General features: G+C 30.2%; 1 protein-coding gene across 1 annotated transcript in view; it reads left to right on the top strand.

Moving 5' to 3' along the window:
- LOC107446126 (neurogenic locus notch homolog protein 1) overlaps positions 1-13,832 on the top strand; it is a gene marked incomplete in the record, with an annotated part of 98,987 nt that overhangs the window by 68,237 nt on the left and 16,918 nt on the right. The window contains 3 exon segments of the mRNA XM_071184773.1: positions 9,700-9,948; positions 10,840-11,082; positions 12,314-12,562. Of these exon segments, the coding sequence (XP_071040874.1) occupies positions 9,700-9,948; positions 10,840-11,082; positions 12,314-12,562 (741 nt within the window).

Genomic DNA, 13,832 nt, shown 5'->3' with positions numbered 1-13,832 from the left:
AGAAATAAATTTTTTTGCACCGTTGGTATACTAAATTTCACAGATACGAAGAAATTAGGTTTTTATTAACGAGAAAAGTATTTTAAACCCATATTGATTCTTTACGAAAATTGTCCGCAAAAAAATGACAACTAATTACAACTTAGTTTCTCTGAAATTTGATAAAAATATGCCTATTTTTGTTTTTATTTTCAGGCACATGCAATGAAACTGAACCATGCAAAAACGGAGGTACTTGCAAACTTGTTGGGAACTATGATTTTTGTGATTGTTTAAGCGGAACTTTTGGTGACAAATGTGAACACGTGACTTCCTGTGTTGATGAGACATTAGTATGCAATAATAAAAGTGGTGCTTTTTGCGGATTTAACGTATTAGATAAGCAAGCAGAATGCCAGTGTAGTAATGGATTAAAATATGATTCAAGAGTACAGCAATGCAGAGGTAAAGAAGTTTTTTTTTATTTTTCTTCGTCTCAATTTATTTTCTCATTTATAAGTAAAGGATTTGTATGGTGTTCATAATTAATTAATTTATAAGAAATTGCCTTTCTCTCAATATTACTGCAGCTGATGTTGCAGAAATAGTAAAAGGGCCGAGATAGCCTTTTTAATAGGGCGTTGATCCCATGTTCAAGACACCGTTAGTTCAATCACCATCTTCCGAAGATTTCCCGCGTAGCAAATGGTAATTGGTGCACGTTTAATATGTCGGGTAATAAAGTCCTCCATGTTTCCATAACAAATTATACCTCTAGGAGTACTGAGCTGGGGATTGATCATTATCTGATTTAGGTCAAAATTGCGATATGTGGATGACTGAATGAACGCCCTGTAAACGGGCATACGAATGGGTACGCCCTATAAACGGGTTGTGTGCGGCAGAAATTATATTCTTGGCCATACATGGCTCTCCACAAAAACAAGAAACACAATCCCTGCCTCAGTTTTGCTTGGTTCAACTAAGCAGGTTTGCTGATACTGGCAAGTGGCTTTATAAGCAACAACAAAAGTAGTACTGTTTATAGTACGGCTTGTCTCCCTGAATAATTTTTAATCTAATAATCGGATCTTTACATTCTAGAACTCAATCATAATGTTTCGAGGCGGAGAAATCAAATATAATAATTAATTGGTTTAGACAATATTTTAAGTTATGAAATCAGACACAAAACAGACTTTCTCTAAACATACATTTTTGTAGTTGGATTCTAATTGCTGACCCCCAAAATATTGGGAAGAGCCGCAATCTGGGAATTATGGTCCCAATAGTTCTGTCAGAAGAGTAGTTCAAAGTTTGATCCCCTTGATGTTTATTTTAATATTTGCGTATTTCATCATATCTCGTGAACTTTTTAAGCGAATTGAAATTTTTTTCCATATATTTATATAATTCTTTTGCCCAAAGATAATTCCATGCAAAAATTAACTTTCAGCAGGTATTTAATATTTTTTATTATATTATTCAATAAAAGAGTCCAAAATTTTTGAATTGTAAGGTATACAATATTTTGCATCATTTTAAAGAGTTGGAATTTACATGGCAAAATACAAAATTTGAGCGAAATTGTTTGAATAGTTCCTGATAATTTGTTTTATGACTAAACGATTCCGTGACAAGAATTTTGTAATTGCGTTCAAAAATTTTTCAATTCAAAGTTCTTGAGATTTTAGCGAAACACTCAAAGAGTAAAATTAACATTAAGGGGCCCAAACTTTGGATCGCTCTTCTGATCAAACTATTGGGGTCATATTTAAAAGATTGTGACTACCCCCTATATTTTGAGTATCCAAATCCATCAAAAAATAGGTATGTATATTTAGAGAAAGTACGTTTCTGTGTATGATTTAACTTTAAAAGTCTATTGCAACAATTAATTAGCATGTTTATCGTTATCCCTTCGAACCATTAAGATTGTGTCCTAGTGCGTGAAGTTTTATTCATTAGATCAAAAAGTAACCAGGGTGGTCCTTTTTTGCATAATATACAATAGATTTTAAATCTGTCAAAATTTAAAAAGAAATTTCAATTGTTTATTAACAGAATTATTTATGCTTGACAAACTGGTCTCTCTTTTTTTCTCCACATAATTCAGGGTAAATTATTCCACTCGAAATTTTCGACATCTACGTCATCAATGTGTTGACAAATAAATCGATGATATTAAATCTGAACTATACTGATTATGTCATTATGTCATTTTGCCGTTTTATTGATCTACTGTGGGACAGAAAAGATTTAAAAATGTCATACTTTTAAATTTATCGTTGAAGAATGTCATAATTATGATATCACGTTCGAAATTGATGTTTGTGCATGATTCAATCCCGTAAGAGAAGTTTATTCCCTAGAAAAGCATTTGAACATGTCAAATTCAATTATTATAATGCAGTTTCCATCCTGTAAATAATTTTATCTATTAAAATTAAGAAAATTTATGTTAGAAAGCTTTTATAATTTTCACTAATGATAGATTTTAATATGCTCTGATTTAAACAAGTTCATCGTTCGTTTTACCTATTTTCAGAAACGTGCAAGACAGGATATGATTGTGAAAATGGGGCAGGCTGCATGAAAGTCGGTAATTACCGTTTTTGCGAGTGTCTCCCAGGAACATATGGAAACAAATGTGAAATAGTAATTGATTGTGAAAATAAAAAATTGACGTGCAAGGAAGGAAGTGGTGCAATATGCGGGTACAACTTTCATCAGGATACAGCTGAATGTATATGCGATAATGACCTGAAATACGACCCTTCTACTGGAGAATGCAGAGGTAAATATAATCTTTACTTTCAAGTAATATATAATATTACTTAGATGAGGTTATGATTTTTTTTTATTTATTTATTATTTCTAATGTATGTTATTTCTTCTATTTTTTTTCGAGTCAGGGTATAACTGGGGTTGTATAAGAATTCAAATTTCAATCATTTTCTGATAATTATCGGCATATTTTTAAATAAATTTCGAACACTTTCCGATTGACTGACTATACTGGGGTATAACTGGGGTTGTATAAGAAATCAAATTTCAATCATTTTCTGATAATTACCGGCATATTTTTAAATAAATTTCGAACACTTTCCGATTGACTGACTATACTGGGGTATAACTGGGGTTGTATAAGAATTCAAATTTTAATAATTTTCTGATAATTACCGGCATATTTTTAAATAAATTTCGAACACTTTCCGATTGACTGACTATACTGGGGTATAACTGGGGTTGTATAAGAATTCAAATTTCAATCATTTTCTGATCATTACCGGTATATTTTTAAATAAATTTCGAACACTTTCCGATTGACTGACTATACTGGGGTTGTATAAGAATTCAAATTTCAATCATTTTCTTATCATTACCGGCATATTTTTATATAAATTTCAAACACTTCCCGATTGACTAACTATACCGTGACAAAAGAAATTCACAAATTTGAGCAAACATTAAGTCAAAATACTCCGAAATAAATATTATTTGAATATGAAACAAATATTGGTAAAAATGGAAACCGCATATTTAACATTTTGAAGCAAAATATTAAATATGCTGCAAATGTTAAATATGCAAATGTTGAAGATCAAAAATAAAACGGAGGGAGAAATGTGTGAAATATATCTTCTGGAAGAATTCAAACTAAAGAGCTCTGGGTTCTCAGATGTATATCCAAAACCAAAATTTTTGTACAACCAAGTCCGGGGAAAGTAAGGAAGTTTTATATAAAGACCGCAGCTATAACACATCATGACATACATTGATACATGACACTTACTTTAAGATATAGCAAAATAAGCAAAAATGGAATAAGTGACTGATCACGAAAAGAGGACATTTTTCGATTAAATAGAGCTCGCAAATATTATTTACTAATTTCCGGGTAGAAAATATTCATCTAGATAATTTATATCTGGTAAAAAGTCATACAAGTCACAAAAATCTTATTCTTCAGGAAAACAAGCTACATATGAAATAATTGTCATTATCCGGCTTTTCTATTCTTTGCAGAAATTACAATTAAGATGTTGTTCAAGAAAGAAACTGATTAAATATGCTTCAATAAACCTCATAAGCTGCTTTTCGGTTATTTTTTTTTGTACAACCGAGTTTTTTTTCGGTGAAACACTCCACTTCTCAAATTCATTTAAAAATGAAAGCTTGAAAGCTTTTCTTCTTATGGTATCCGACAGGATGAAAATCAGAGATTTCGACAAAAATATAATTTTTTTAATTAATATTCAAATTGAAGTTTATTGGACTATTTAAAATTTTTCCTTTCAAAATTTTTATCTCTGATTTTTGGAAATGAGGTTGTTTTTTTGTATGCAGAAAGACGAAACCGAAACCGGAACTAGACTCTCGAAAACGGAACTACTATGTTTTTGCTTTGCTTTGAGTATTTGAACCCTTATTCATATGAATAAAATATATTTCCAAGGCACATTTATGAAAGATGATTAATTATATTTTTAGTGCATTTTCAGAAATTTATTTTCCAGTTATGAATTCTTTTTAGTCAAAAGTGTCCTACATTTCAGAATTTTCTTGCATTTTCTGAAGAGCATTAATTTTGAGAAAAATTCTTTACGCTAACACTCATTATAAGAAATGTTTACGGCTGAATTCCTTGAAACTTTGGATGCAGATTTTGTATATTGTGTTGCGATGTCTTGAACTGCAAACTAAAGTCGGAATTTTAATTGTAACTTATATCAATCTTTAACTAAGAATATTTAAAATGTTTCTTTAAAAATTCGATATTAAACAATGTATTTAGTTTTTGTTAATTGTTATTTACACATTTTTAAAAATATTTTAGTTTAAATCTCAGGAAATGAGATTATTAATCTAGAAAAAAAAAAACGTTTTGAAATTTATGCATTACAATTTTTTGTAGAACTGTTTGAGTGACATGAAAAATTCGTAGTTTTTAGGTTTAAATTCGGCCATATTTTTAAAAATTATTTTGTAAATTTTTAAACTTTACTTTAAATTTAAAATTTTAGGACCCATTCTTACCAAACAGAAAATTAAAATATTAATTACGCCTTTTATAGAAAAAAAGTGTCGGAACCTGTCGGATATCTTCATAAATTATTCATGCATAATTGAAATAAACTTAATAAAACTATAATCTGCATATTTTCACACAAAACATTTACTTATACTTCTATTTGTTATGGGTAAAATGATTTTACAATCTTTTACTTCTTAGAATGGTGTCATTCAAGAGACGAATGTCAGCAAGGATCTCGTTGCACGCGTATCGGAAATTACCAGTTCTGTGAATGTCGTCCTGGTACATATGGGCACAAATGTGAAAACGTGACTGATTGTGATAATAACATATTGACATGCCGCAGTGGTAGTGGAGCAACATGCGGGTACAACCGAAATCTGAATGTCGCTGAATGCATGTGTGGAGATGAACTGAAATATGACATTGAAACTGGATTGTGTAGAGGTAAGTTAAATGATCATTTTTCAGGAAGTGGAATTTATTATAAGAGTATAAAACATGATTAATGATTTATTTTTCGAATTCTTATCAAAAAAGAAAATATAAATGCAATCACCTCTGGATCATAAAATACTTTTTAAGCTTGGAAAAAAAAACTCAATTGAAATACGTCAAAAAATTCTACATTCTCGTACAAGAATCCATTGGAATCGCTTTCAATCTGGCAATGGCACGCTCTTGCTGTGCTTACATTTCCTCCAAAGAGACGAAATTATATCAAAAATTCTACGAAACTTATGTATTTTTACTCCTAAAAGCAATAATGAATCGCAATTTATTTGCGCAATTGAAAAGTAAGATAATGAGAAATAAAAAATCGTTACATTTTATAAACATTCCTAACTGTTCTACGAAGAATTTTATTCCTGTTTTGCAAACTCAAATATTTTCATTTTGTTTTTCTTTAAGTATTCACATTTATTTGTTTGAAATTTGCTTGTTGCTGTTGTTAAAGTTTTGTTCGTTTCGCTTCTTTTTGCGAAAGAGCTGAGTATATCGTATGCTGTATTTTTTCTCTATATAAAAGCTTCGTTCGGGTGTAAGTTTGGTATGTTTGGGTGTATGTATGACTCGAAAATGGAAGAACCGATTTGTATCATGCTTCTTCTAAAAGCATACAAATTCTTATGGAGAGGTTTTTAAACAATTACCATTGCGGCTTCAGTTCGTTTAGGAGCAATATGTAAAATAGGAAATTTTGTTGTCGGAAACCATTACTACAGATTACACTTTCCTTAGTATTTCTTGAATCGTTTCACCGTATGACATGTCATTTTCTGTTACAGATTGTTAATATTTTTCTTATCATTTTGCGATAGCCGCCCTCCCCCTACGTTGAAGCGTTCGCTTCAATATTGAAAAATGTGGTTTTGCATTGTTTCAACGTTTCCCTGTCATGTAAACAACTAAGAAATTCAAAAAAAATTGATGCCGATGAATCTCGTGAAAAAATTAAATGTCTAATTAATGCTCTTTAAGCTCACAGCTTATATGAAACATAAACATGTGCTAGAAACAAAACAAAAGTACCATTGTAAAGTTAATGGTGCCATTGAGCTAATTAGCTTATTTGCTTTGTTTAGCATGTTAGAATATGCTGTATAGACCATTTTAATAACGAATTCTCTACAATACCCCTTTTCGTCAAATTTCAAATTCGAAAGATTTCTCAAAACGCCTAAGACGTCTAAAAGAGTGAGCATGTAAGAGATGAAAATAATTCTACTCTCGCTTGAGCATTATGAGTTTATGCTTACATATAGAATTAATTTTTAACTATATGAATTGAAACCTCGAAAGACTTAGAAATATATTAATTTAAAAAGGTGGACCTGTTGGTCATTGGAGATGGCTAGTTAGAAATAAAAAAAACTAACTATTCCGCTGCACGATTACTTGTGCAAGGTGGCTAGTAACGATATTTCATTCAATTCTAAGTTTCACTGTCATAATCCTTATGATAATTTTGCTATCTTTTGTCTGCCTTTCAGTACGAGTTGGCAATTATATTGAAGAATTTAGTAGGATTTTGAAGGATTTAACCTGATAACTACGTATGACGAAATGCTTCATTTTAGACGAACTATTGCAATGGACATGTCAACAGTTTTTGTCTGGGAAATGACTTGATATTACTTTTAATTACGAAGAAAAAATGCCCCCATTGTAAAATGTGTTGAACAAAGGTTTATTTCACAGTTAACAAGTTAAATACTAGATAAAGTAGTAGGGGTCAAGCTGGACCATTCGTGTTCTCTTTAAATGCACGCGTCAGAATGGATGTAGCTAATTAAAATGAGCCTCGTTTATCTTGTCTAATTCAAATGTTTAAAGATTTTTTTTTGCGAATAAGCCTAACCATATATAATAAAAATATTTTATGTAATACGTCTCTCAAAAATAACAGCGATATTGATAAAGCCATCGAAATAAACACGAAGGAGGTGAGAATACATTCGTTACTCCGTACTATTTAGAATACCAGTTGATTTATACTCTCTAAGTTTCAAATTTCATACAAAATTTTGCCAACTGGTAGAAGTCATGCTAATGACTAGAAAAACCCACAAATTTATGTTTTCGAAATGGGCACTATTTGTTACAAAAACGTGGCTCTGTCTGAAGACAAAAAGTATTAGCACCCGTGCAAAATATTTTAAATTATAATGGTCTTGCTTGGTGCAGGATATTTTTTATAGTAATTTCCAGTCAGCATTGTCATCTATTGACAGGATAAAATATTATAAAGCCATACATTTTCTTCTCGTTTTGTCTTTTTTTTTATTGAATTTCCAAATTGTTATTGATTTTAGGAATACCTGATGTACAAGATACTCTCATATTTTATTTACCTAGTAAAGTGGGGAATTTCCCTCGTAATAAATATGGAATAAAAGTCTTCTCATTTTCAGAAACATGCAATGGCAGAACTGATTGTAGAAATGGAGCTGGGTGCAAAAATATCGGTAATTACCATTTTTGCGAGTGTCACAATGGAACATATGGACATCAATGTGAAAAAGTAACTGAGTGTGAAAATAACAGTGTGATGTGCGGAGAAGGAAGTGGAGCAGTATGCGGTTATAACTTAAATCTGACTGTCGCTGAATGTATATGCGATAATGATTTGAAATATGACATTGAATCTGAAGCATGCAAAGGTAACTATAAATATTTCTGAGTTTGGAGAAGATGGCATCATCCATTGCAGGTCAAAAATATAAAAAATGAAAACGAGAGAGAATAAAAATTTTATTTTGGTAATAAAATATGATTCCAAATTTCTCATATACTACTGGATGAAAATATTGAAAAAATATATTGTTTTTTTAATATAAATGAGTTTTCACATTTCCGACTTGCCCGATTAAGCGTTTGTGAAGCCTATGAAGTTCTTTTTGACCTATCAGGTCGTTACGTCAAAATTAGGTTTTCCTCTATCATTTGTTACTTAATTTCAAAGGTGCGCACGGAGGAGAATTTGTTTTATAAGATTATCTAAAATAAAGAAGAGCAGATAATTTAAAAAAAATAATTTGTCTTTACTTTAAAGCTATAAAATTGTATTACAAATATAATATTACTTAAATATATCCTTAAAATTAAGAAAACAAATTTAGAAAACAGCATAAAAAATAATCCATCACACAGTGATCTGAATTGTAAAAAAGTTGGAAAACTACATTTGACTACATAAAACTACATAAAGCTACATTTTGATGTCCATAGAATAATATAATCACAAAGAAAAGAAATTATGTTGAGTTTTTTGAACTTTAACTTTCTGAAGTTATACTTTACTATCATGAGGAACGACGTAGTTTTCGAAATTTTGACAAAACAATTTTTTTACGTATTTATTATATATTTTTTGTATATTACTAGTTTACAATTTTTCCAATTAAAACAGGATGAAGGCTTTATTTGTTTTTTAAAAAACAATATATTTCTATTGCTAATCGAATGAATTAATTTACAAGTTATTTAAAAGAGTAATTCCAGATAGAAAAATTTGAATGTTTGTAACCAGCAATCAGAATAATTATATCGAATATAAATGACAAATTTTGATTTGCCTTCTACTATAAGTTACAAAAACTTTATCACGATAAAAATTAATTGCAAAAAAAAATATTTAACATTAAACTCGAGACAGCTGCTTTGTGACTTAAATGTTAAAATTGAGGAATGTGTACTTAGAAAAAATAAATTATTGAGGTTAATTACAGAGGTTATAGGTTAATTTAATTGCCCCAGAAAAATTGGAATTTTTAACATTGAGTTCAACTCTAAGTTTTATTTGAACTTCCACACACTACTTTATACTAACCTTTAAATGATTATACTTTTTTCCTACTCTTGTTTTTTGGTTCTTTTACATTTTACAAATTTGTGATAAAATAAAGGATTTATAGCTATTGTGTTTCTGTACACAGAAATTCAAAATTGTACATCGTAAAAAAATTAATAAACTGTTTAAATTTCGATGTAATATGTAGATATTTTGCGTTTAATTTCTTATACGTTTCTAAACGGAAGTAAATCCTTCAATTATCGAGAGAAGTTAGCTCTGATTGCGAAGCAATTCGAAAAGAACTTCGAAACGTTGGCTAGCGTTAGCGCAAAGGAGGTGAAACCTTTAAATAATAAATTTAAACAAATTCATCATTTTTTTTCAGTACCATGCTATGCAGGGGGCGATTGTTCTAATGGAGCTGTTTGCAAGAACATTGGTAATTACGCTTTCTGCGAATGTCGTCTTGGAACATATGGAAACAAATGTGAAAATGCGACTGATTGTGACAATAACAACGTTATATGCAAAGAAAGAAGTGGAGCAACATGCGGTTTTAACTTAGATCTGAATGTCACTGAATGTATCTGCCCTAATGCCTTAGAATACGATAATGAAACTGAAACATGCAGAGGTAATTGTAATCAGTACTAATGGTATTTTTCACAATTCATAATTTAAAACAAAGAGAAATAATTTGTGAGAAGTATTTTTTTTCTACAAGTGAAACTAAGAAGCAATTAGCATTAAGGGATCCAAACTTTGGAATCCTCCCTGACTGTTGGAACCATATTTCGCAGATTAAGGCTTATATATATATATATATATACATAAAGAAAGAGATTATTGACTCACAATATTTAAGAATAGTTTAAATTTTGAAAACTGAGTATTTAAAAGTGACAATGTTAACTTATTTTTAGAAGTTCGCCAAAAACATTTTACGTCAAGTGAAAAATGTTTACTCAAATTATTTTAGCTCATCCACCATTTATTTATTACATTTTAAAAAGCTAAGTTGAAGTGAAGCAAATATTTTCGAACGAAATCATCGTAATATTTGATAAACATTCTAGTCTAGTTACTGTGTGGTCAGACATTACGACGCTAAACAGTAGACGTTATCGATTGACATTTTGAATGGAAACGCCAAACGANATATTTGCCCGATACTCCAAACACTGATGTTTCTTCTAATCTATCGTCAGTAAGTATTAAAATATAGAATAAATATAAATATATCAAATAAATATAATAATATTAACGAATAAATTAATATAAAATCGGATATAACAAATATTTCGGATATTCACCAAAGCGACTATGTGATTGTTGACATTCACCGGTGAGAGTCAGAAATAAGGGTATTTAGCAAATATTTCGGACATACACCAAGCGACTACGTGAATGCCGACATTCACCGGTGAATGTCGATATTCCCCAGATTTCGGTGATTCACCGTAACACACACACACACATATATATATATATATATATGTGATATCTTTCAATCTATTTTTTACAGAAACTTGTAGTTACTTCAAATGCACAAACGGAGGAAATTGCAAACGTGTAGGAAATTATGACTTTTGTGACTGTATTTCTGGGACTTACGGAGACTTCTGCGAATATGTGACTTCTTGTGTTGAAGAAACATTGGTATGCAACAATGAAAGTGACGCTGTTTGTGGATTTAGCGTATTGGAAAAGAGGGCGGAGTGTTTGTGTTACAACGGAAAGTATGATTCAGATCTCGGATTATGCAGAGGTATTTTATGTTTAGTATTTCGCCATATTTTAGAGTTTCTTGTGGTCATATATTCTGGTGCAACTCGAAATGCGTGTTTACGAAATTAAACACAGTTCACAATACGCATTTACGAAAATGGACACAGTTCAAAATGTGTGCTCACAATAATGGACTCGGAAAAAATGTGTCTTTTCTGCTTTTAAACTTGACAACTAAACAAGGTATTGTGTGCCTAATTTTTAAAATGCTTGGCATATTCAATGCGGAGCAAATTATCAGACTTTGGGGACGTGGTGGATAGGTGTTTATATTGCAAGTGTACCCTTTAAGGCGTTGTATTTGTTCAGAACACTAAACAATAAAGCTTAGAAACTCTAAATTCTTAGAACTTAAATTTACTACAACCATTATAAGTTTTTACAAACCGTAGCACCCTTGTAAAATAAATATTTGACTTTTAAAATCTTTGCAATTAAAAACTAATTTAAAAAAAGGCGAAATGATTTTTGCAAATGAGCGATATCACATTACAAATTTATTTAGATTAATCAGATAAATCTTAGAAAAAAGAAGCGTACTCATGAAAGAAGTCTGGAAATGGAATCAAAGGCTACGTCCATTTTCATAAATAGCTTTACCCTTTTTCGAAAACACGCGTTTCGAGCTGTGACCATTTCCATAAACATGCATTTCGAGCTGCGTCCATTTTCACAAACGCGCATACTGAGCTTTTTCCTTTCCGTAAATATGCATTTTCAGCTGTGTTCATTTACGAATTCACGCCTTTTGATCGGTTTCTAAATTTAAAAAACCATCGACAAGTTATTTCTGGTGTAGTTTAAGAATTATTGCCACACAAATGTCAGAGTTACTCTGTGAGCAATGTATGATACTTATTGTTTCAGAGCTAGAAAATATTATTTATATATTAATTTTTTCTTACTCGATTTTCTTTTCTTTAATTGATTTTTAAAATCAACCATATTTTTTAGACATGCGTGAAACATGTAAAATCATCAACAATCTCAATTAAAATCTTATTTGAAAATTTAATTAAAACTTATATAAATTCATTAGTATTTTTCAGAATGTACTAAATTTGTAAATATTTATAGGAGATATGAAGAAAATCGAAAACAGTAAACTCAAAAATATATACAAAGTTTTAAAAATATTATTATAACAAAATTGCTTATAACGCTTTGAGAAAAAAAATATATGTAAGCTTAAATGCATTTTTATATTTTAGAAACCTGCGTCTCAGAAATGAATTGCAAGAATGGAGCTGCATGTACAAACACTAGCAATTATAATTTTTGTAAATGTCTCCAAGGAACTTATGGACATTACTGTGAAAATGTGACAGACTGCGACCTAAATTACATTGAATGCAATAAAGATAGTGAAGCAATTTGCGGATACGACCCCACTACACAAACAGCTGAATGTTTATGTAAAAATGGATTATATTATGACAGCGATACCGAAACATGTAGAGGTAAGAGACTCATTAGATATTTAACTATTTTTGTGGATAAAATGCAGCTACTTAAAATTTTTTGATACTTTAATTTGCTCACAATACTTTAATTTACTGATTTACTCCTTCACGCTTTCGTGCCACATGTCCTTGGTTCAATCCTCGGGCTGGGCACGGTTGACTCAGCCTCTTATCCTTTCAGTGGTAGATAAAATGAGTACCAAGAATGCTTGGGAACTAAACACTGGGGTTTTCGCGTTCGGTTGACCACCCAACAGGAACACATGTCTTACAACCCGGAGTCCAAGGTCATGAAAGCTGAGATGGGCACAGTAAGCCTTGGCTCTCTATGGGCTGTCGCGCCACTGAGTTCAGTTTTAATTTAATCATTATTTGCTATAAAAGTGCAGTCGCTTGTCACAACTTAATATTAATTTATAATACTATTTAAGCAAATAGAAAATTAATTATGTAATTAAAAATACTAAATTATTTAAAAAGGATTAAAAATCAGAAACGCTTTAAGCATTTTTTAAAAAAGAAAAAAAACTTAATATTGTAAAAATATCTACTACACTCGATGCTCTAAAGTACACTTTATAAACTCTAATATACTTCACTTTACTTTATAATACTTTATAATACTCACATACACACTTTATGAACTCTTATATACTAAATAAACTCTTATAAACTCTAATGCAATTCACCTTATAAACTTCTAATAAAGTACACCATACTCACTCTACTCTGAAGATACTCATTCTACTCTGATACTCGCAAAAGCTGATACTCAGTCTACTCTGCAGATTAACCTTGCTACTCATTTTACAATTTAGTAAAAACTAGATACTTACTTGTTTAGAATTAACATTCATATTCATAACACGATGTAGATTGAATATGATATTCATTAATTTTGGAAAGAAATTTTATTTTTAATTATTAATAATAGTATTGATTAGTAATATTTTATATTAATTGATTATTAGTTTTTAATATTGAATATTAATGGTAGTATAGATTATTAATAATATAATTTGTAAACTAGCTTCTGTTTTTTCCTTGGAACGAAGTCTTTCCATTGTAGTCATTTCTATTGTGAAGATAAAACTTGATACTCACTCTTCACTGTAAAATAAATTTCATTAACACTTTTCTAGTAGTTAATAATTATGAGAAAAATGGGGGGATGAGGATGATAATTATTATAAACCTTAGGACGAAGGTAATGGCTATTAAAGTATATTCTATAGTTTATACTTCGTACTCATTTTACATTGTAGAA

This window comes from Parasteatoda tepidariorum, chromosome 9, assembly GCF_043381705.1.
Source record: "Parasteatoda tepidariorum isolate YZ-2023 chromosome 9, CAS_Ptep_4.0, whole genome shotgun sequence".
Taxonomy (NCBI): domain Eukaryota; kingdom Metazoa; phylum Arthropoda; class Arachnida; order Araneae; family Theridiidae; genus Parasteatoda; species Parasteatoda tepidariorum.
The sequence above is the reverse complement of the archived record's forward strand: the minus strand, read 5'-3'. Positions and strand labels throughout refer to the sequence as shown.